The sequence below is a fragment of the Myodes glareolus genome, chromosome 26, assembly GCF_982192425.1.
Source record: "Myodes glareolus chromosome 26, mMyoGla1.1, whole genome shotgun sequence".
NCBI lineage: Eukaryota > Metazoa > Chordata > Mammalia > Rodentia > Cricetidae > Myodes > Myodes glareolus.
Window position 1 is genome coordinate 7,259,271 of NC_142051.1, and position 24,420 is coordinate 7,283,690.

General features: G+C 38.3%; 1 protein-coding gene across 2 annotated transcripts in view; it reads right to left on the bottom strand.

The window, feature by feature from the left end:
* Usp15 (ubiquitin specific peptidase 15) overlaps positions 1–22,856 on the bottom strand; it is a 91,363-nt gene extending 68,507 nt beyond the window's left edge. For both annotated transcript variants that reach the window (XM_048418220.2, XM_048418219.2), the window contains exons 1-3: positions 22,700–22,856; positions 8,031–8,158; positions 1,819–1,949 (exon numbers count right to left, since the gene is read on the bottom strand). In XM_048418220.2, coding sequence (XP_048274177.1) covers positions 1,819–1,949; positions 8,031–8,158; positions 22,700–22,788 — 348 coding nt within the window. In that variant the 5' untranslated portion in view covers positions 22,789–22,856. The remainder of the gene's footprint in view (positions 1–1,818; positions 1,950–8,030; positions 8,159–22,699) is intronic.
* Between the last annotated feature and the right edge of the window lie 1,564 nt (positions 22,857–24,420).

Below are 24,420 nucleotides of genomic sequence, written 5' to 3' on the forward strand. Positions count from 1 at the left end.
AGGGAAAGAATTTAATACACATACACACTTTTCTTTAAGAAGTAAGTTTTGTCAAGGCCAAATGGATCAAAGACTTCAATATAAAACCAACCACCCACACAGAACCTCATAGAAGAGAAAGTGGGAAATACACTTGAACACATTGGCACAGGAGACCACTTCCTAAATATAACCCCTGCAGCACAGACACTGAGAGAAACAATTAATAAATGGGACCTCCTGAAACTGAAAAGTTTCTGGAAAGCAAAGGACACGGTCAGCAAGACAAAACAGTAGCCTACAGAACGGGAAAAGATCTTCACCAACCCCACATCAAAAAGAAGACTCATCTCCAAAATATACAAAGAACTCAAGAAATTGGTCATCTAAAGAGCAAATAATCCACTAAAAAAAATGGGGTACAGACCTAAACAGAGAATTCTCCACAGATGAATCTGAAAGACACTTAAGGAAGTGTTCAACGTCCTTAGTCATCAGAGAAATGCAAATCAAAACAACTCTGAGATTCCATCTTAAACCTGTAAGAATGGCCAAGATCAAAAACACTGATGACAACTTATGCTGGAGAGGTTGTGGGGTAAAGGGAACACTTCTGCATTGCTGGTGGGAATGCAAGCTGGTACAGCTGTTTTAAAAATCAATATGGCGATTTTCATACTGATCAGTTTGGAATATTAGGAAACAACCTACCTCAACCCAGCAAAACCACTTTTGGGTGTATACCCAAAAGACGCTCAATCATACCACAAAGACATGTGCTCAACTATGTTATAGCAACATTTTCTGTAATAGCTAGAATCTGGAAATAACCTAGATGGCCCTCAACTGAAGAATGGATAAAGGAAATGTCGTACATTTACATGATGGAGTACTACTCAGTGGTAAAAACAATGACATCTTGAAATTTGCAGGCAAATGGATGGATCTAGAAAAAAACTATATTGAATGAGGTAACCCAGACCCAGAAAGACAAATATATTTATTCATAAGTAGTTTTTAGACATAATGCAAAAAAAAAACCAGCCTACAGGCCACAACCCCAGACAACATAGATAACAGAGAGAACCCTAAGAGAGACATACAGGAATATATATAGGAAGGTGAAAAAGACAAGATCTCCTGAGCAAATTGGGAGTGTTGGGGTCATGGTGGAGGGTAGAAGAGAGGAGAAGAAGGGAAGGGAGTGGAGAAAAATGTATAGTGCAATAAAAAACAAAAAAAAATGGGTTTTGGAAGACAAGAGAAGGTAACAATACACTGTATATTCATTCATATAAAATTATAAAAATATTTTAAAGGAAAAACTGTTTTTAAAACAATGAGGTTTCTCTTTCCATGCCATTTCACATTTAAAAGGCAAGTCAGATCACTCAATTCTCCAAGAATGACAAAACTAATGACCTATATTAACATTACACAAATCAGAATCAACCATTCAATAGACATATGAGGTCAGTTTATTTACCTTAAATCTGGTATTCTATCAGAGTTAATATTTCTTCAACTTTTAGTTTAGTTTTTAAATTGGAACGAAGTAGTGTACCATATAGAAAAGTGGCCCCCTCTTTTTGTTCTCATGTCCTCAGCTGTTAAATAAAGATACTAATTCTGTGTTAACCAGTCAATCATGAACACTGTCCTTAGGAGGTGAGAATGCAGGTAAGTTTCCATACTACGCTATCAGCTGTTAGTATCCAGTGCACAGGAATATTTTCCTCACTTTTCTCTTACAGTAAGTTAAGAAGGCTTCAGAATACATCGAATTACCAATGTGAGCTACTTAACAAAATATGTTTATACTGTTATTCTCAAACATACCTTTCTTGCTATTGGCTCTTGGCCCTCCATCAATGTATACCAGCTGACAAGTTTATTCCAGCCCTCGGTTGGCAGCAGTATGTAATCCAACTCATCAATAAGGTGCTCTTTAAGTGACTGGGCATCACCATCTATAAAGGGAAAAATAAACTCAGTATAGAACAGGAAACAGTACACATCTCTAAATACACTGTTACATACACTACAAACTAATGAAACTCATGAAGGTGATCTGAAGTATTCACAGTAATGAATTCTGGGGAAAAAAAAACAAGCAAAATGCCAAAAAGGTTCAAATCAATATTCTTCAAAATAAGTCACTGTCTGAAAAATTTTCAAAGTGCTATTAGTCAACCAGTAGTGTTAAAATTACATTATTTTTCTTAGGTTCCTAAAATACTAATACAATAATATTAGCTAAGACACTATCAGGAGAGGATCTTTAAATATTCTGAGTGTCAATGATCCCTCACAGGAGTGGAGAGATCAAAGAATAAGTAGAAAATTCATGAACAAATCGATAGTTCTTTTCTTTTTTGCGACAGGGTCTCTTGATGAGGCCCAGGCTGGCCTAGGATTTGCAAACCTTCTGTCAAATATCAACCAGTTACAACACTAGACCAACAACATATCAAAAGACTCAAATTTACACAAGCTTGAAAACCATGAAAAAGGTTTTTTTTTTATTTTTTAAATTTTGTAAAGCATCTATTTTATTCTGGAAAACCCACAATTGGGATTCAGTCCCAAATCTGAAATGGTGTTTTGTAGAAGTAATTTGAATTCTGAAATACTTTTAAATGTCCAAGCTAAACTCAGAACTTCAGTATAATCCAGAGTAGAGGCCCAGGAATAATTTCTTAAGTCAGAGCAATGTCACTGTCCCACTCTGGGACCCGTTTACCATCTGGTTACTTGAGTTCCCAAAGTGCTTTGAAAGAGAACTAGCTCTGTGAGTTACAGCTAAAGGAAGGAACGCTGTTCTCTGTGGTATTTCTATGGCGAGAATGTACTATTCCCACAGCAAAGAGCCTCAAGAAGGTAATAGAATTATTTTTTTAGAATTCACCTGTGAATTTCTGAACTTTGAGAAAGTAATGTTTTATATAGAAACAAAATTGAAAAAGTTTGAATTTTACCTCATCTTCAATAGAAGAAGTAAAACGAGTACTATATGTACTACATGTAGCGAAAAATTACTGTATATGCATGGTATATTCACACATGTATCTGGGTACACCTATAGAGGAAGGATAACAAAGGTGACAATTACCTTTATCCGCTGGGCCATCTTACCAGCCCTAAGTATTAACTTTAAACACAGGTTTTTAAACTGGTTGTAAAGTGTAAACTGTTTTCAGAAACTACAAAGATCAAGACAATTATATATACTAAGTAAGCAAAATATACTGTGAGCTATCACACAGCAGATAACTATGGCAAACACACTACTGTTAAGTTCTCTAACCAACTGGTGTCTTTATTATAAGAATATATCCAGAGGGGCTGGAGAGATGGCTTAGCTGTTAAGACCACTGACTGCTCTTCCAGAGGTCTTGAGTTCAATTCCCAACAACCACATGGTAGTTCATAACCATGAATAGTGGGATCTGATGCCCTCTGCTGGTATAAAGGTGTACATGCAGATTGAGCACTCAAGACATAAAATAATTCTTAAAATATATGTATTCAGAGACAGTGAGTAAACTGCCCCAGGTAATCATATAAAATTAAGGGCAATATAGAACTTTTTTTTTTTTTAAGAAAACCATGTTATTAGTTGGGCATGGTGGCAGTGCACACCTTTAACCCCAGCACTGGGAAGGTGGCAATGAAGTGTTCTGTTCAAAGGGCAATCTGAGCTGGGAGGGAAGAAAAGAGGGAGGGATAAAGTCCTTGGTATTTTATTCTAGGTTTATTTTTTCCGGGTAACATTAAGAAGTAGGTAGCTCCATTTTCATTAGTAAATAGACTGAGAGATGATAACTTGCTCAAGGTTCCATATACAGAAATCTGCAAAGACTGAATTCAAACATGAATATGTTTATTCTAACTCCATGTGCTTTGCCATATAGTGCAATCTAGTCTGAATAAAACTTGGGAAAAATTTTAAAATCAAGACATACATGTTATTTTTTTACAATAATGGAGCTTATATAGTCTGATTATGTGACAGAACTCTCACATATTATATTTAGACAGAATATAATAAGTTTATCTTTGTGTGTGGAGAACACCTTCAAATTAAAGAAAAGGGATTTGGTTTTGATTTGTCACTTCTGTATCTAATGATATAACTTCTGAACAATAAACTGTACCTACTTAAACAAACTGGTAACTTTTTAAACAGAAGAGGAAATTTATTATGCTAGTACACTTGCAGGGATTCCAACAGCTATAATGGACTAACAGCTAAAATCACATCCTTTTATAGGACAGAACACGTTGTAGTCACAGATTCTAAGACTGGGTTGTGCATATTTATGAAGACAGTCCCTCTTGCACCTTGCATGATGAACTAGAATGTAGGTTCGTTTCTATTTGCCTTTTGATGTTTAGTCTATATGCTGGCCTCACACTTGTCAAGCATGGACTAGATAACACTCATGAGTTCATTCAGGCCTTTCAAAAATGGCTGAACAGGAGAAATAGCTGAACAGTCCAAAGAGCATCTCTGGTCTGAATATACAAATTAATTTTGTTCTAAGGATAGGTAGTAATAGAACCAGAAGATTCCACTTTTAGGTTCTTCATTATTGTGTAAGAATAATTTTTTAGTATGATCCTCCTTGTTCAACACAAATATAACAAACATAGTCTCTGTCTGTTCTAGCTGCTAGGACTATTTTCAAGACTATCTTGTTCTTCCTTTCAGTTCCTCTCCAGCTCCTGGTTCTCTTCTGTTGTGGGGGCTTTCAGAGTCCTCAAGTGCTGGTGCTGTCGCAAAGAAAGCTGTGTCCATGAGCTATGTGGGCAAAGAGAGGTGGGTAAGTTCTCTCCTATCTACTAACTATGAAATTATCATGATTATCAAAATGATAATCCATCGATCACCCTAAAAGTTCCCCTGTGGCTCTCTGTATGTAATCTCTTCTCTCTGCCCAACTGGATTCTACTGTTATGATAATTATCACTTATGTTTTATAACTAATTTGCATTTCCTAGAATTTTATAAAAATATCTGCCTTTTGTTACTGTAAACAAATTACATTTCCTATAAATGCACATAAAATATGCCCTCTGTCTGTTTGGTTTTAATTGTACTAGTTTGAGATCTATAGATATTTTATTGATCAGTAACTTACTTGTGTTTTTAAGTGCTAAGTATGGTTTCATTATATGAATAATACCATCATTTGCTTATTCATTCAGATATTGACAGGTATTTGGGTTTCTGGCAAGTTTGGTTTTTTTTTTTGGTTTTTCGAGACAGGGATTCGCTGTAGTTTTAGAGCCTGTCCTGGAACTAGCTCTTGTAGACCAGGCTGACTTTGACCTTACAGAGATTCACCTGCCTCTGCTTCCCAAGTGCTGGGATTAAAGGCGTGCACCACCACCGCCTAGCAACTGGCAAGTTTTTCTATTACAAATAACACTATGTAAAGATTAATGTGGAACTTTTCTTATGGGTAAATGTTTTAATTTCTCATAAGTAAATACCTAACATAGTGTGACTCGGTATTACAGTTAATAGATGTTCAACTTTAAATCTATTTGCTCTCCATCCTTGTCAGCAGGTGTCAAGAGTGTTTCTTTTATATTTTAATTAAGCTGTGCATGCATAACGGCACCAGATTATGGTTCTGTCCGTCAGACTCCGGACTGCATTTATGTGGATGCTTTACCCCTGTGCCACATCCCTGGTCAACTGTCACTGTGATTTTCATTATTATTTTTTGGGGCTTTTAATTATGTGAGTATATGTGTCTGTGCCATGAGGCACCCAAGGCTCATGAAGCTGAAGTCATGTTGTGACATGGTGCTGACAGTTGTACCTGGGTCTTTTGCAAGGGAACACAGCCTTTTAACTGCTGAACCATCTCTCTAGCCTCTACCTCTTCATTTCTTTCATATTAATAAAACTCAACATTTACACCCATTCCTTTGCAAAACTATTTTCTTCTTTGGTATAGTAGTATGCATGTGCACAAACTGTATGGGCATATTTATGTGTATGTAGTTACCTGTGCATGTATACGGGGGGCGTTGATTGGGTGTTCTTCTTTGGGAGCTGATTTCCAGATATGGTGTCCCACTAGTCTTGAGACTAGACTGGCTGGCCAGCAGGCCCAGGTCTCTAGTTCCCCAGTGCAGGAATTACAAGAGTACATCACCAAGTTTGGTTGTTTATACATTCATTCCTGTGCAGTAATAACTTTATTGTGGTACTTCCCCAACCCCTCTTTTGGAAAAGCAAAGATTTATTCAAAAATTTTTTTTTTCCTCCTTTTTCATTGGGCTTGATTTTTTCTTAAAGGTAGGTTTTATTCTTCTGTGGTAAAAGAAAAAACTTTTTATGATTTGAGACAGGTTTTATGACTCAGAATATGGACCATTTAAGTACATGTTGTCCATATACACCCATCAGCCTAATAGAGATTCTGAGTCTTTCAAATGTTTTCTATTTATTGTGGCTTTTCTGTCCTTCACATGTAGACCATCAATTGCAAGGACTCACTTTATTTCCTCCTTTATTTTGTGCAGGACCCATCGATTTCCTCCTCTAATTTCTAATTTACACACCACAGGTTAGAAACCTGGAGGCAGGCTGTGTTCCTTCTGTGGAAAATGTCATGGTCTGAGCCTTTCTTGACATATAAGTGAAGCAAGTCACTGCCCCTTTTATTTTTAAATTCCCTATCCAACCAGGCTGGCCCTGGGAATACCCCGAGTGAGATACTGCAGAAATCAGCCCTTCACACAGGCACATGGAAATGGGCTTCCTCTGCTCCTCTACTGTGGGAACAAACATCCAGTTCAGCAGTACCTCCTAATACTGCAGAGCTCCCACAACTAGAGCAAACTCCTTACTCGTTTTCCTGCCTTCTTCACTTCTAGGCACCAAAGCATGCCAGTTCAGACACACAAGGAGCCGAGACAAAGCCAGGCCTTCAGCTATTGCCAACAAGCCAGGATGCTATGCTAGGAGCTGCCTCACTCCTCACTAGCCTTCCTGGCAGAAAAGTCTCAGATTCTTACTACTCTTAATCTCACAAAGCAATTTTATTACAGCAGTCAACACGTAAATTTCTATTAACAGCTCTCATACATCAGAACTAGCGTGTTCCATTCAGGGCTTCATGTGAAGTCAAACACCGGCAACTTGGCCATGTGTGGTGCTTGGAGGCTAACCACACTGAAATCTGGGAACTTAAATACATACTCCTTATTGTCTTTTGCTTAAATAGAGACATTTCATGGTTATATAATCTTTCTAAAAAATAATTTAAAAATATATTATATTATTGTGGTTGTTGTCATGTATAAACATAATGAGGGTCATGTATGGAGTTTCGAGACTAACACTGTGGAGTCGATTATCTCTTTCTACTTTTATGTGGGTTCCTGGATCAAACTAGAACGATGTACTAAGTCCTTTCCATCCTTGTCAGGGTTTTAGCTATTTCAGGTCTATGAATCCAGTCCCTCTGACTCCAGCTTAATTGGGAGCGCTGGTACAAATTATTTTCTTTAAATATAGTAAGAGGCAGAGAAGTGGTGGCAAGTAGTGAGGGTTGTAGGGCAGTGCAAAAAGTCAAGAATGTAAACAAATACTGGTGATAACTAACTTTGAAAATAAATCACATGACCATTAGAAAAACAATGTGCTATAGCATTTCCCTAAAAACATAAAATAGTGCTTTATAACTTACATTCTTCATTTTAACCTTTAAATTCTAAATCACGAGCACATTATAAATGACGAAAGAAAAATATGTCATATACATAACAAATAATTACAGAATGATCTGCAAATAAATATCTTTTTTTTTTGCTTTTATGAAAGAATCTCCTTATGTATTCAAGGCAGACTTAACATGGTGATTCTCCTGCTTTGGCCTGTGTTCAGGGCTACAGAGTGTGCTTGCCTACCAACCACACCTACAATAAATTTCTATCTATTTATTTACATTAACATTTCCCATGTTACACCTACAGATACCCACTCATTAAGTTTAACACAGTTACAACTTGACTGAAGAAAATAATACCTTTGAGTAGTCCGGAGTTATCAATGGGTCCAGGATAGACATTTTGATCTCCCATCTGGTATTTATCCCAACTGTCAAAGCCAACATATTTCTTCCACTGTTTGAACCAGCGACTATCTACTAAGTACCTACAGAGGAAAAGAAAATTCTTAATTAAAACACCTGGAAATACAAGAATAGAAACAGATCACTCTACTTTTGTTATTTCATTTTGTATTAGGAACATGTCTCCAAAGGATCACTAAGAACAAGAATAGTTTGAAATTACAGCCACACTGTCATTTGGAAGAAAAGAGTTCATTTGTACAAAATATTTTCATTGTTAAATAAGAAGTTATTACTTGAGACAAGTACTGACATAAAATAGGAAAACAATCCCCGCAGCAATTTACAAAAGCATTCAAATGAGAAAAACTCGAGAAAATCCTAGTTAGCCAAACAAAACTAAAAAATAATAAAAATCAAAAAATATAAAATTTAAGGTACACTGTGATAAGACAGAAGTATATAAATGGTTCTACTAGAAACCTAAAAATTTGTATATATTTTATATTCTTAATGTTTTTTGAAAGAAAGGACAGTTTATTATTAAGGGTTTAAAAGTTGGTAACAGGAGTTTATCGCCAATGTTTTCAACACTACACTTGGCACCGACTTCACACAGCAGTCTCTAGTCTCTGGACAGCACTCCAGCACTAGGAGACTAACCGCAGAGGCTCCGAGAACAGTGTCATTACTGTATGGAATGCACATTTTGAGGGATCACCATCCTAACATTTTTGAGCTTACCACATACATCATCAGAGAAATAAAAACCCACACTTCTGTCTTAAAATAGCTAAAGCAAAAGCACCAACCTAACAAACGCTTCTAATTCTTAAAGAATATGCATGAGCATCTCCTCCCATAAGGTACATAAAGAATCCTGCAGAGCCCAATCCCACTGTCGGTTACGCAATCAAAGCCCTCACACAGAACAAGGTTTTGAGGCAGTAATTCTTAAGTAAACCCATTTTCCTTGATTTAAAATCATAAAATATATTTTGACTATTTTTCCATTGAAAATATGATCCTCCCCACCTAAATTCATTTTTAAAAGTCAATAAATACATAAAAAAGACACTCAATGAATTTTGGACTTCTCTTCCTTTGCAATTTAAGATTCTAAAACTTGCTTTCTCTGTAGATAAATGTCACACTAAGAGACATTTTCCCTATTTCACTTGTCTATGCATTTATCATTGTCCCAATCCTCCAGGGTTTTAATTACTTTAATTGTGAGACTCTTTAGAACATATCCTTCAGCTTATTGTTCTAATTGTTTCAGTTACATGTGGTCATTTGTGTTTTCAGAAGAATTTTAAGTAATCTTATCAGGTTTCACAAAAGAATGAAGATTATGATTGGAATTTCACTGAACTTAATAGAATAATTTGGGGGAACTGTGGCTTTAAATTCTGATTCACAGGGATGGAATTTTCTCAATTACTCAGTTACTATTTAATGTCTTTTAAATATTTATGTTAAAATATTTTCATTATTAAATAAGTAGTTACTACTTAAGGTCATGTACTAATATTTTTAAAAAGGTAAAATAATCCCTGTAGCACTTTATAAAAAAAATTCAAATGATAAAAATTCAAGAAAACCCCTGTCAATCAAGCAAAACCTGAAAAAACTCAGTCACAGGGATTTCAGTTTCTCTATGAACATTTTATTTCTCTGCCAGGCACGGTGGCTCATGTTTGCACTCCCAGCATCCAGGAGACTCAAGCAGCAAGACTAGGTCTCCCGCCTATTAGGACAGCTGTCACTCAAAGACTAGGAGAGGATGCAGAGAAAGTGCAACTCTCGAGTTTTCGGTAGAAATGCAAAATAGAGTGTTATTGTGGGAAACAAAATAATAAAAAAGATAGAGTAACTATATATGATTCTGCAACCCACTTCCTGAGATATATATCAAGATGTTGAAAACACATATGCATTTCCATGTTCACTGCAGCATTAGTTTAAGACACAAAAACAACTTGTCCACAGACAGACAAGCTGATATAGAAAATGCGGATCATACACACAAAACACTATTCAGCTTCCAATGGGAAGAAATTCCTGCTATATGTACTAACACATACGAACCAGGAGGGCTGTGCTAGATGAAATAAACCAGTTTCAACTGACATGAGGTGTGTAAAACACTCACAGTAAAGGGAGTAGACGTAGATGTCGGGACACGAGGAGGAAGAACTTGTTGTTGAGTACCTATCCAGTCTCAGTTATGCATGAGGGCTGAGTGCAGATGAGTTGTATGTTGTACTGACAGCTGCAATACTGTACTGCAGGACAGATCTCATGTCAAGGGTTCTTATCATGAGATAGTTAAGTGGGTAGACATACATTGCCACGCCTGACCACCTGAGTTCCATCCCTAACACACGCACGATGTAAGAAGAGAAGCTGTCCTCTGACGGAAGTGGAACACGAGTGCTGTGGGATGCCCACATGCCACTCCAAATGAGTATGAATGCAATATATGCACCTTAAAAACTTCTTATCGCCACATAAAATTAAATTGAATACAATACAAACTGCATTGTACACTTAAGTAGTATTTTATATAAAGCCAGGTAGAACAAGGGTGAGGCAAGGGACCCTTTGGACCTGGAAAATGAATGGTTTTTAACTCTGGTGTTCTAGAGGTAAGAGACATGTAAACAGAGAAAACTACTTGCCTGTACTTAGTCTACAGAAATGCACAAGTACACACAGTTCAAACATCTATCTTAATTTACTATGTGTTATAAACCATACTTCTCACCTGCTATTAAAATCTGGTACATGCTGGGAAATCCACCTAACACCAATTTATAGTAACCCACAAGTTGTAATACTTCTCAATTCCACCATAAGCAAATCTCATGTTTCACAATAAAATTTCATATTTATTTTGACATTTATATATTTACTTAACATTAAAATTGTGGTATCACTTTTACAAGGCTTATAAGTATCACTAACAGAGTTTTGAGTGTTGTACCTGTACCCTAGTTTCAATTCTATATGTCTAAAATTTTTAAAATTTTTTATTATTTAATGTGTATGGGTATTTTGCCTTCATTCATTCCGTGTAACACATGCATGCAGTGCCTAAGGAGGATACCAGATCCACTGGAACTGGAGTTACAGATGTTTGTGAGATGCTATGTGGTTCCTGGTAATCAAACCTGAGTCCTCTGGAAGAGCAGCTGGTGCTCTGAACTGCGGCATCATTTCTCCAGCCCCATCCCTAATCATTTTCAACTGGGATCTTTTGCATAGCAAGGCGGTTTATAGAAACACAATCTGTGTTACAGCAGAGCTGATATAAAAATTATAGAAGGATGAAGAATAAATGTGAGGGTCTGGGAATACAGCTAAGTGTTAGAATCCCTGCCTGATATAAGTCTTTGGGTTCACCATCGCGCGTGCACACATTCTCTCTCTCTCTCTCTCTCTCTCTCTCTCTCTCTCTCTCTCTCTCACACACACACACACACACACACACACACAGGAGCAGGGGAGAAAGAGACACATCAATGGACACATGGAGCGCATGAAGGTCAGAGAACAACTTTCAGGGATTGATTTCCCCCCCTTTCCTGTGGGATACAGGGATGGAACTCAGGACCTCAAGCTTGGGTAGCAAGAGCTTTTATATGCTAAGCCATCTTACAGGCCCAGAACTTTCTGTTTAGCAAAGACACTACCAAATATAGGGATCAGCTATAGACCAGGGAAGATATTTGTACTGCATTTAGCCAACAAAGGTTCAGGTTATATTGAAAAAGACTATGTGAAAAAAGGAAAAGAAAAATAGGTAGTATCTAGAACTGGTGCGGGAGAATTCTCTGTATTCTGTCAATCATGTATTTTAATAAAATGCTGATTGGCCAGGCAGGAAGTATAGGTGGGTCAACCAGACAGGAAGTAGAGGCGGGGCAATGAGAACAGGAGTATTCTGGGAAGCAGGAAGCTCCCTCTGCAGTTCTGCCCAGACCACTGGAGAGGAAAGATGTAAGCTGCCCTGCTGAGAAAGGTACTGAGCTGTGTGGCTAACATAGATAAAAATAATGGGCTAACATAAGTTATAAGAGCTAATAATTAGCCTGAGCTAATGGGCCAATCAGTTTATAATCTTATGGCGTCTTCTGTGTGATTTTCTTTGGGGCTTGCTGGCTGTGGGGAACTGGGTGGGACAGATACCCCAACAAGCAGGCCCCTCCATGTTACACAGAACAGGAAATTGAAATGGTGTCTACACTCCATTAGATAGACAGATACTCAACATGGTAAGAGGGGAGTGCAAATTAACACCACAAAGAAACTCTTGATCATTCCATTGAAACTGAACAAACGAACAAATAAATACAGCTGCCAATATTAAACATGAAGACCATGTACAGTAAATTAAGAATGTTTATGCTGCTAGAAGGAGCATGCAGGAATAAGCAATAACCCTAACTTCAAAAATAACTTGACAACATCTATTAAAGGTGAAGATGTATCATACAATTATACAGGGAGACTGTTAAACTCTACCCTACAAAGACTCTTGGCTCATATCTCCAAGAATAAACTGGGAAGAATATTAATGTCAATATAACATGATGAAAATTGGGGAAAATCCTGATATATACAATTCATTTGGAAATATTACATAAAAATCTAAACAAAAACTACAAGCACATGTAATAAGATGAATACATGTCAAAATTACAATGTTATATGAAAAGGGCACAAAAGGATACTTTCTATATGACATATATTAAGGGAATGTATATATGCACACACAGTATAGTCAAAGAAAAATTTAAGAGATGCTATAGATACTGTTACATAGATTCATGAATATGTAGTAAAATATGAAGGTAATTACAAAGTTTCACATACAGTGTCTTCACATTTGGTTTTTTTTCCTCTTCTTTTCATATAACTGAAAGGGAAATTAAACATTTTCTAGGGTTAACTAGGCTTCACTGAATTAGATTATGATTTTTGTTTATTATTAATTTATAGTAATTTTATATAATAGCTTATTATTACATATTTACTTGTTATAGAATGACTATGTGAAGAGAAACAGAATTTTTAAAAATAAGATTATACTTTTAAGTAATTCTGCAAAAATCTTTATCTGAAAGTTGTTACCATAAATACATACAAATCAAAAGTACTAACTAGACATCGCCCACTGATCTAGTTTCCTAATCTTCTGGAGCGTAACCGTATTTCTGTTTACCTGTGCTGTACCTGGGACTACTCTAAATCACTTATTGGGCCCTATAAAGCTTTTTAAAATTTGCTTCTGAATATGTATAAAAATACTTAAAAATGGAGTTCTCCAGTTTCACCTCCTCATACTCCACAGAAACAAATCTGAAGGTTTTGTTGTTACTGTTGTTACTATAGCATCACTGTGTTTAAACTGACTCCACTCCAGAGCCACGGGAAATCACTGTCCAGACCACAACACTATGCTGTCTTTCTTGGGGATGGCAAAATATTTAGCAACATAGAGCTTGTGTGTATGGCAGTCAGATGACCACAAGCAGGAGCTCCCTTTACACCATGGCGTCCTGAGTGTTAAACTTAGGTCATTTTTAATACTCTTAATAGCATAACATCTTTTTTAAACTAATGGAGCATTTCAGATGTATCTGATACTGCCAACAAGCTCTGTGGGTGCGTGAACAAGTGTACATGCAGAGTATCTAGTCCTTTATTAAATCAAGTATTTCGTTTCTAGAACTCAGTCTTCCAGTGTTTTGGTAAAAACTAAAGACAACTATGACACAGTTTTCAAGTAAACCAATGGCCCGGTTTACTGCTTCTTTATATCTTTCAGATTTCAGGCATTTCTAACCTATTTTCTGTTATGCATCTTAACTCCATTGGTGAGAAAGAACTAATTTTTATGACCCATTTTTAAACCTAAGACAAATAAAGAATTCAAGAAGGAGGCCAATTATCATTGTTGTTCTGTTTGTCCAGAAAGTAAGTACACACTCACTGACACCTCAAACACAGAGGCCATAATTAAAAGGACCCCACAACTCTACCTGACATGAGAAACAGTAATTATTAGTAATGTTTGACCTTTAGTATATAAATTCTCTGATCTAACTTTGTATAACTTTTTTCTATCAGAAGAAGAACTGAGGAAAAAGGGAAGTAAGGAGGAAAGGGAAGGAATAAAGAAAAGAACTCTAAGAAGTATTAGGACAGCCCATAAACAGAAAGTCCTTACAACCAGCCTCTCTTAGAAAATGGCATCATATGCAGGCACACATTATAATCTTGAGGATAACTCTTTGCATACTCTTGCCCTGAATTTAGCATTTATTATTCCATAAATATTTTTTTAACATAATGGTATTTCCAAACCAAATATACATTCTTGAATGTTTGCAACTTTAAGTGTGGATAACTGCTTTTTCACCAGAGAAGTAGTGTGGGTTAAGCACCCTTTCAGGTCATCACTCAGTTTCCAGTTGCTGAGGGTGTTATAGCCTTTGTTCGACCTTATTAGAGAGAAATAATGAAAGTGTCTTTTTGATAGTCAGCACATCCACCCATCCGAGCATCCAGCTGTGCATTCTTCACGGTCCCATGTGGTTGGTGTACTCAGGCCACCACGTGTATGTGTGGTAGGAGGACAACTTGCAGGAGCTGGCTCTCTTTCCCTCATGTGGATCCTGAGACTCAAACTTAGGTCACTAGGGTCGGCTGCAAGCCCTTTACCTGTTCAGTCATCTTCCTGGCCCTTATACGGGTTCTTATTTATAGGTTCCTTACACAGTAAATAGTGTTTGTATCTTTAGGTTATACAAGGTTAAAATTCAGGAGAGATCTCAGGGTAAAAAGACATACAATATTCACTGTGTGAATACTGCCTGACATCTCTAAGAAATTCAGGGTGGGAGGAAACCTGCAAACAGATATTAACAACAATAAGGTGTAAAGAAATACTGACATATACTTAAACTATGACATCATTTCAATATATTACACTGAAGTAGGAAGGACAAAACAAAACAAAGTTGCTGAAGGAGTCTGGGCAGAATTGGGAGGTGACTGCTCATTATTTGGAGTTTCTTTTTGGATGATGAAACTATTCTAAAGTGGATTATGATACGTATACCCAGAGAATTGCCCCCGCTTAGTGGGAATATTGTGTAGTACAAAAAATTATATCAAAATAAAGCTGTTGTATTTGTTTTTATAAAGCAATGTGTGAAGGGACCATACATCTATATTTACAAAGGCCTTTACAGGGATCAATTTTGAGTTCTTGAAATAAGCAAATATCTATTATCAAGGAAAAGAGCAAGATGGCCCAACAGTTACAGCCACTTGCTGCCAAACCTGATGACCTGAGTTTGACCCCTGGGGCTCCAGCAAGTTGTCCTCTGATCTCCTCTCTCTACATTTGTACCCCGACACACATGCCCAAACACACACAATAAATATGATGGCATTTTAGAAAAGAATCAGGAAGATGTATTTGAAATAAAGTGTAACTCGAAGTCCAAGAATACAGGAAATAGTAAATAACTTACAGGAACTGCCAAACCATGTGCATCATATCCGTGGGTGTAAGGCACAGACTGAGGGCAGAAAATTCAAAACTTGGTTCCTCTGAATGGACAACAGTTGAAAATGGTGTTTCCCTAGCATGACAATGCTGGTGCCTCTTGATTTTAATACTGTTTAGTATCTACTTTTAAAAGAGTTCGTGAGTCCAGCTCGGTCACTCACAGGAAGGTATAGCTAGAGTCTTCTAGGGGCTAGACTGCCTGGGTTAGAATCACCCCTCTATTTATCCACTATAAGCCTGTAGACAGTCTATAAAATAATGCTTATTTCAAACATATAAGAAAGTTCTTAATACACAAGCAATGTTATATATCCTCTTAGAATCAGAAAGCTCAGCATTTATTCAATATGATTTTTCTATCTTTATCAAATTTTTCTTGACTAATTTGTTACTTTGCCAAGCTGTAAAAACATAGCTTGACAGTAACAGAAAATAATCAAATTATCAAATAAATTATCTTTGCCAAAATAAAGGACCCTGATGCTCTTTTTCATGCAAGTAATCTACTATGTCTTGAATATCTTGGGCTTTGACTGAACCATCCCTACAACTGAGAACAGTCTGGCCTCAAAGACACTCTTGGGGTGTCTGTGAGCGCCTTTGGGATTTTTTCCCCCCACAATGTAAGCCTTTTTTTTTTTTGTGGTACTTCTGCTAAACAATTTTATTTAACAGTGGAGAATTACCCCCCAGAGCCTGGGTCTGTAACTCACAGAGTGCACCAGGTGGAAGGGGCAGTTGGTATTTTCAGTTCTGTGGGAGAACTTCCAGCACTCTCCTGTTCGCAAAGTGATAAGGAACCCTGTAGGAGGCTGGGGGATAACTCACATGGGCACGAAGAACCGCACTAAGTCCCTGAAACCCTACTATAGACAGCAGGCAGACGGGAATCCCTGCAGGCTCACAGGCTAGCCAGCCTGGCATACAGAGATGAACACACAGAAACGAGGACCAATTGCCAAGGTTGTTCTCTGAACTCACAGGCACTCGTGGCATGCACATGCCTGCATTTACTCTCCTGGTTAAAAAATAAACATGTGGAACCTTAGTGATTACAAACAGTGATCAAATACAAATTACCCCAAAAGGGTTTTCTACCTTACTTCACAATGTGAATTTATTAAAGAGCAATTCTTGATGCCTTCCTTACATACTGTAATGTGTATTAAGAATCAAGATTCTCGATGTCTTCCTTACATACTATAATGTGTACTAAGGATCAAGATTCTTGACACCTTTCTTACATACTCTAATGTGTATTAAAAGCTGAGGCCAATTACTAGTTTTACTAGAAACTTATTTGAGCCTTGTTTAGTAGTAATTTGGGTCATCTAGTAGAACTAGATGATAAAATTTAAAGAAATTCAAATTTAAAGATGTAGTCATCAACCCATCTAAAGACTATTTAGGATAAAGTCTAAAGAATAACTTCACGGGAATAAATAAGACACAGCTTGTGAACTAAATGATAACTCAGAGAATGAAAATAAGGGGACAATATGGAATGACACCGCTCAGGGAAAACAAAAAAATAAAACACCCTAGCACTTTGAAAATTTCTATATGAGAACCAAGAAGAAAGCACACTAGCCACTGTCTGAGTCACAGTCAAGCAATAACAGCATCAAATTATTAATACTATCTACGACTTTAGAATTATAATGAGGTATTTAAGCAAGTTCAGAAATCCAATGGAGTTAAGGACATGTACTTTGAGGGCACACATGTGAAGGCATTCAGAACAGAGGCTGGCACAGACTAAGCAAGTCAATAATGTTCATGTGCAGCGGCGTTATCATGTCAACCACTGGCAAGCCAAACAATTCCTCTCAAATTCCTCACCTATAGGAGAGAAACATAAATACATTTTCTGGAACTTCTTTTAGGGTCAATTCAGACGTTCACATTCAGCCTTTATTAGTTGTTTTTAGGAAGCTCTTACTTCTCTCCCCAAATACCCATGAGTTTAGACTTACCTTTCAATAACATGACTGATATGGTTAGTAGTAAGGTGGTTCTCCAGGTGAGAAAAGAACCGTTGTAAACTCATAAGGAAACAGACGGAAGCAATGATGGAGACAGCACAACTGACTGTTTAGTAACAGTGGCTCCATAAGGTCCGACAGATTTTCACAACTCCCGTGAGGTGTCAGCATGGTTATGGTTACATCTTCCATTCTCTTAAAAATGTTTTTTGACTTTACAAATTCATTAAAACAATACCCCCCAAAAATTTTCAGTTGGCAAACATGGATTATAAACTATGTTTTTAAAATGCTAGGCTGTTCATAAGAACTTCATGTGTGTGTGCAACAATAAACAAATGCTTTTAAAATATGGATAGAATACTAAAATAAAATAACCTATACTACAAGACCTTATTATCATGTTTGTTGTGATGTTTCTGTGAAGCAGTGAGAATGGGCCTTGTCATCTCTAATATAAATTTATGATTACTGATAATTAAATTCAAAAGTCTGTATCAGTAATGATCATAGATAATCTTAAGAGTTTCCATCAAAACGACAATTACTCCATATATCCAGGTATTTGCCTACTGGTCTTAACCATGATTTACCTTCCACAAGCAAGACGCTAAGTAAGACTTCCTACATACTCCACGACATACAAACGCTAGAGACAAGTGTGGGATAAATGCTAGAATTGTTGCTAAATATAAAATGGGCTCGCTCTAAAGAGGAAAAGAAGTCTTTTTTCCTCCACCAAGTAGAACTATTTTAAATGAGTCTTTAAAAGAGGCAGTCTAGTACAGTGATCTAAGGTCATGAACCTAAGATCCAAGCTACTTATGGTCAAATTCCAGCTGCGGTATGAAGTTCTCTGAGTTTAGGCTTTCCTGTTTTGTCAAATGTGAACAGCAGCAGCAGTTCCTTCAGTTTTAGCAATGAACACTTAAGTCAACATATACTTGGAAAAGCACCTGGGCACTTCATGTTTTGGAATGTAAAACGGTAGGTTACGTTTTCACGAGCTGATATTTTCTTATACAAGCAAGAATAACAACTGTCACAAAACCACTTTGTTAAAAAATCATGTTTTAAACATACTAATGGGGAGACTGCATAATTTGGAGGAAACAAAAAGTCTGTCATGAAATAAATCAGTGAATACCTCTAGATCTTGGTCAAAAAGGACTCATTAACCCTTGACTCACTAGCAAGCTCATAAGGAAGGGGTTAAACTAAGTGAACTTGCTTCTCTACTACCTTAGCATCTAAGGTAAGAATATGCTTTAATGCGACTACTTTCTATTTAATTTTTACTATATGCCACTATTTCAAAGGTCTTGCTTTCTATTTTCATTTCCTGAAAGTGATACCCTACTTGGAGGCAAACACCACGCTTCTTTTTTGAGTACAGACTTTGGAGTTTATGTCAATGGTGTCCTTTTGGTAACTGAGCACATTTCTTTTAGTGACTGTCAGATTATCTTGTTAGAGTCAAAGTTCCATAAACCTAAACAATCAAAGAAAGCCTCAAAGGTTCCTAGGTAAGCCGGCCAGGAGGGAGGGGAAGAGGGAGGGAGGGACGCTCTAAACATGGAAACCAATGTCTCCTGTCCAAACCCCACTGATCAGATGCTTTGAAAATGTATTGAAACAAAAATATGAGCATGCTAAATAAACACAAAGTAAGGTTACTATCCAAAGTTACCTTAAACCTACTATATTTACTAGGAATTATATAAAGACCAAGCAATATAGCTAATGTGGTTGACTACACATTACTAATAAATACAACACAGAAATTACTGAAAATGATTGGCAGATAGTTTAGAAAAACTTTACACTTCTATTCATAATGGGTTCATGTGAGAAAAATCTCAAAAAGGAAAATTTTACAACCCATAACTTTCCTTGTACTTCATTCAACTACCATTCCTTAGATTCCTAAAGAGCTAACAGGTGATTAAGCAAGAAAATTAAACCCTTGTCTTTTGTCTTACCAGGAAACCAGCCACCACGGGTAAAGTTGTCTTTAATCCATCCTAAACTAAACTTTAGTTTTCCAACTCTTTTCTGTAATTCCTAAATTCTAATTTAACTTTGTTTTTGGCTTTCTGAATGTCTGGTCAAAACTGAAACAGAGATTAAGAAATATTATGAGACGTTTGTTTTATTCCTTATGTAGATAACTTCCTTTGCTAACTCACTTTATAGGTATAATTCTTGTATCAATGTTAATGAATTTATTACAAATCTAGTACCAATTATAAAGATTTTTTTCTCTTCATCTCAGACTTGTGTACTCCATTTGCAGTTAAAAAAACCATTCACTTTACAAATAAACATAAACCAATATTCAAGCAGAATCAAATGGTTTTATTTGCCTAGGTATTTGAGTTAGTTACTACTATAAGAAACTCCCATTTTCAAAGTACTCAAGAGCTAATTGGTGAAGTTTAACACACCTGAACACAATTTCAAGATCTTTTTTTTTTCTTTCTTAGTAGTCCAATCAGTAACCAGGTTTTCAGAGATGCTCATATGCACACGCCAAAACAATGTCCTATTTGCCTATGGCCAGCCATAAAATGACAGGATTTGCCTAAATAATCCATAATAGGTAATCACCAATCTGAAGGGTTGTTTTTTTAAGTTTTAAAAGAAAACTATTACGTTTCAAACAAGTTCAACAACTAAATTATCATTAAATGTTCCTGCCAATTTAAAACTCATAAATTCATTATCAAATTATACTTTCCAAATTACTCTCCCTAAGACTCTGAACCACACGTTTGTTCCATTTTCTTGGGGAGGGGGAGAGGTTCACCTCCCGATTTACACATGAAATGATTTGACGAACCATCAGAATGGTTTCTGCAAATTCCAAATATGTTGTGCCTGCCTTTTTTCCCTTCATTTACAAGAATAGTTCTCAGATTGTGGGGTGTGACCCCCAGGTCTTAGGGTCAGTCACCGAAGACCACAGGAAAACAAAGATATTTACATTATAATTCATACAGAAGTAAAATTACAGTTATGAAGTAGCAGCAAAAATAATTGCATGGCTGGATGTCACCACAACATGAGGAACTATATTCAGGGTCAACGCATTAAGAAGTTTGAGAACTTTTGATTTACACAAAAGAGAAAATTAACAGGAAGGTAAAACTTCCACATTCAGCTACTGCCCAGAAACTGGCCTTCAGTTTCCCTTTCGAAATGAAAGCAAAGCACTATAATAACTCAATATGAACTTAACTTCTATGTTTTAACATAGCTTACGGTAACTGTGTTAAGAAGTAAAAATACTTGCTTAAAAAGTACCCAATTTTATAAAATGTTTAATGTACACAGTACACTTATTTCTTAAATCATACTGCAACGTCAACACCAATTATATGGGGTTTTACTCAGCACACAAAAACATTAAAGAGAAAAATATCCACATTTTAAGCACATAGATTTTTACTTTATAGACAGTCACATTTGTGTTTGTATGGAGCAATAAATGAGTAAATCTGTTTTTTTTTTTTTTTAGAAAATGTTCTTCAATATACAAGAGAACAGGCTTGAATTCATCTTTAAGATTCCACAGGCCAAGTAAAACACTGATGTTTCTGGGAATACCCAATTTCTACTCAATAATAAACATGATAGAAACACTAGAATATAAGCAATAATGGCTTAACCTACTGAAAGATCATACCGTTAGCTGTAAGGCAACAGGTGTTTTAAATCATTAAGGGTCTTAGTTATAGAAACTCTATGCAGCCTTACAAACTTGGATCAATATGTAAATTCGGGTCACCTACTAGTTTACTTGGAAATGCTTCTATTCCCACAGTACTTGTTAGGAATTAATGGCAGAAACAAAAAGATTACTAAACCGTAGTATTTCGTATCAGATATTCCAGAATATTCAACTCAAGCAATAGAGAACGAATACAATAAAATTGTTACTGCCCATTTAACAGATGGGTACGGAGGGGCAATGGCTTAAACGAATTTGACTCAAAGTTACACTGCGAAGTAAAAGGTGGAACTGTGAAGTAAGTCAGGTCTAAAACTCTTTCCACTAAGCCCCACTGGAGTGCCCGAACACACACTTGGGGAAGCTATAAACCACTGGGATGGCGACAGAGGGAAGGGAAAGTAACTTTTCAAAAATAACAAACAGGCACACTGCCCTTTCCCCTAAAACAGTACTTTCCCTTCATAGGACATATCCAAGTATTTAAATAATTCTGTAAGCCAAGTGCTTTGGCTGACAAGTATTAACACTTCCACACGCTTGCTCTACTGTGTAAGCACAGTACGTCTTTCGGTATTTTACAAGTTTGAATATAGCAAGCTTCTTAAGCTTCAAGCGGACTTATCTACTCTCTGCAGGCCTGCGCTATCCCTCAACCGGGCGAAGGGCTGCACTTCTCAATCGAAACGCGGCCGGAGCTTCTAGCAAGCCAGGGGCAAAGCACAGGACCACGTGGTGTCTCTCAGAAACCCAAGGTCCCTACAACGCTCCCTCCTTTTGACAAGGAAGTGGAAATCAGCGGTTTCCTTTTCCAGTGGCTCCCTGACACGGACCACCTGTGTGGTACCCGCCGCAAACATCCTCAAAGCCCGAGTCCCGGAAGACAAGGATCAGAATAATGGGGAACTTGGGGTGCCGACGATGCCAGCAAAGGGACGACCGGAGGAGCGCGGCCAGAGAGGTGGAGCGGCGGAACCGGGATCTGTCAAAAAACCAGTGGCGGACTCACGCCGGACCGACTGCACCCATCTCCGGGAAGGAAGGCCCGAGGTGGGAGCGGCTCTGCCGGAGGGAGGAGGACCGGGAGGCGCACGAGCCTCAGCCGCCGCTTCCGCACAGCTCCGGGCGCGCACCGCCCACCGCGAGCCCCGGCCCTCCGCGCCGCTTCAACCTTTGCCCCCAAAATCTGCTGCCCGGGCGGCCGCCGCCGGACCTGTCCGCACCTGTCACCCAGTAGGGAAACACCAGCCCCACGGCTCCCGCCCAGCTCTCCGCCCGCCTCGGGCCACCGCGGTCACTGCGACCCCCGTTCCCCTACCAGGTGTCCCCTTTCCGGAGCGAGGTTTTGAGCAGCGTCGCGATGTCAGATCGCTGGGTGTCTAGGTCCGCCGCTCCGCCTTCCGCCATCTTCTTCCACTAGCGGTAGCGGAGGCGGCAGCGACGGCGGCGGCACGCCCCGGAGCATTGTGGGAATGGCGTCCGCGGCCCCGCCCCGCCAGCAGATCCATACCAAATGGGACGCGAGGGCGGGGGGGGGGGGTGCGGGGGGCGTGGCCCGGCGCCAGGCGCGGGGAGCGCGGGCTGGGCGCGCCTGCGCGCTGCTGTCCGCTTTGGTTTTCCTTGGCGCGCCCCTCGGTGTGGCAGCAGCAGTCGCCGCCGCCCCGGAGCTCTGCGTTTGCACGGTTCTTGCCGGGCACGGCGCTTTCTCTTCTTGGTCGGGCCCTCCTCGCCCGGCTGGCCATTCTCGGGTGGCAGCCGCCTCCAGACCCATTTTTGCGGGTTCACTGCCGCCGGAGGGCGGGGCCGGCTGAGACAGGGCAGAGGGCGCGCAGTTCCGTGACTTGGGGCTTTTCCTTTCCAGCCGCAGAGCCCAAGCACACTGAATATTGACACAAAGACCGCTCTGAAACCAAGGTTTGGACGCAGTGCACTCCCTGTGTTCCTCCCAGTTCTCCCTTTCTTGCAGCCCGTAGGGATCTTGCATACCTTTTCATACCTTTTATAGGTTCTTTGTGACGCCTCCTGTGTGTGGCGCGCAAACACACATCCTCACCCCCGTAGCTGCAGTGTAAAACATGTCCCACTTTCTAGGTGAACAGGCAGCGGAAGATGTATTAAATAAGGCCAGGTATTGAAGGGCATTTTTTTAAAAAGTGAGAAAAGCCTCATCAGTTAAATTCGCATTTTCTTCATATAATTTTCATGGTGTATATTCCCGAAGTTAAGACTAGATAATATAAGCTGCATTTGAAGGCAAAAATTACAAATGAGGAAATTGGGTTTCTTAAAAATCAGATGCCAAGGTTACATGGCAACTGGGAATGCAAGGTTATTGCCCAGGTTCCAAATATTTCCATGAAAGACGGAATTAAGGTATAAACTCCGTAAAAGCTTAAATATTTTAAATAATTTTTGTGTGTGTATGTATGTGGATTTTAAATTCTGTATTTGTGTCTATTACCATTCTCCAAATATAAAGAGACAAATGTTTCAAAATTAATTGTGGCAAAACTGCTGTTTCCAAGAATGAAGATAGCCACCCCAGTATAGCTGTATGTGAGAAGTTAAAAATGGGCAATGGTCCCTCCATTTTTAATGTAGCCTCGTTGGTGGGAATGCTGTAAAGATGGGTGTGGCTGTGTTAGCAGGCAGTTCTGAATCCTTCCACTGAAAGTAGGGTTGTGATGTTGACAGAAACTAAAGTCATTTGGGAGGAGGGAAACGTTAAGGAATTGCCTCCATCAGAACAGCGTGTGGGCGAGTCAATAAAGCATTTATATATATATTGGTTTTGGTTTGGTTGATTGGTTTTAATTTTTAGAGACAGGGTTCTTTATATATCTCTGTCCTGGAACTCACTCTATAGACCAGGCTGACCTTGAACTCACAGAGATTCGCCTGCCTCTGCATCCCTGAATGCTGGGACATTTTTCTCTTTAGTGACCAAAATGGGAAGCTTTCTGTGGGCAGGTGGTCCTGAGTTGTATAATAAAACAAGCTGAACAAAGCCATCAAAGCAAGCCAGTAAGCAGCATTAGT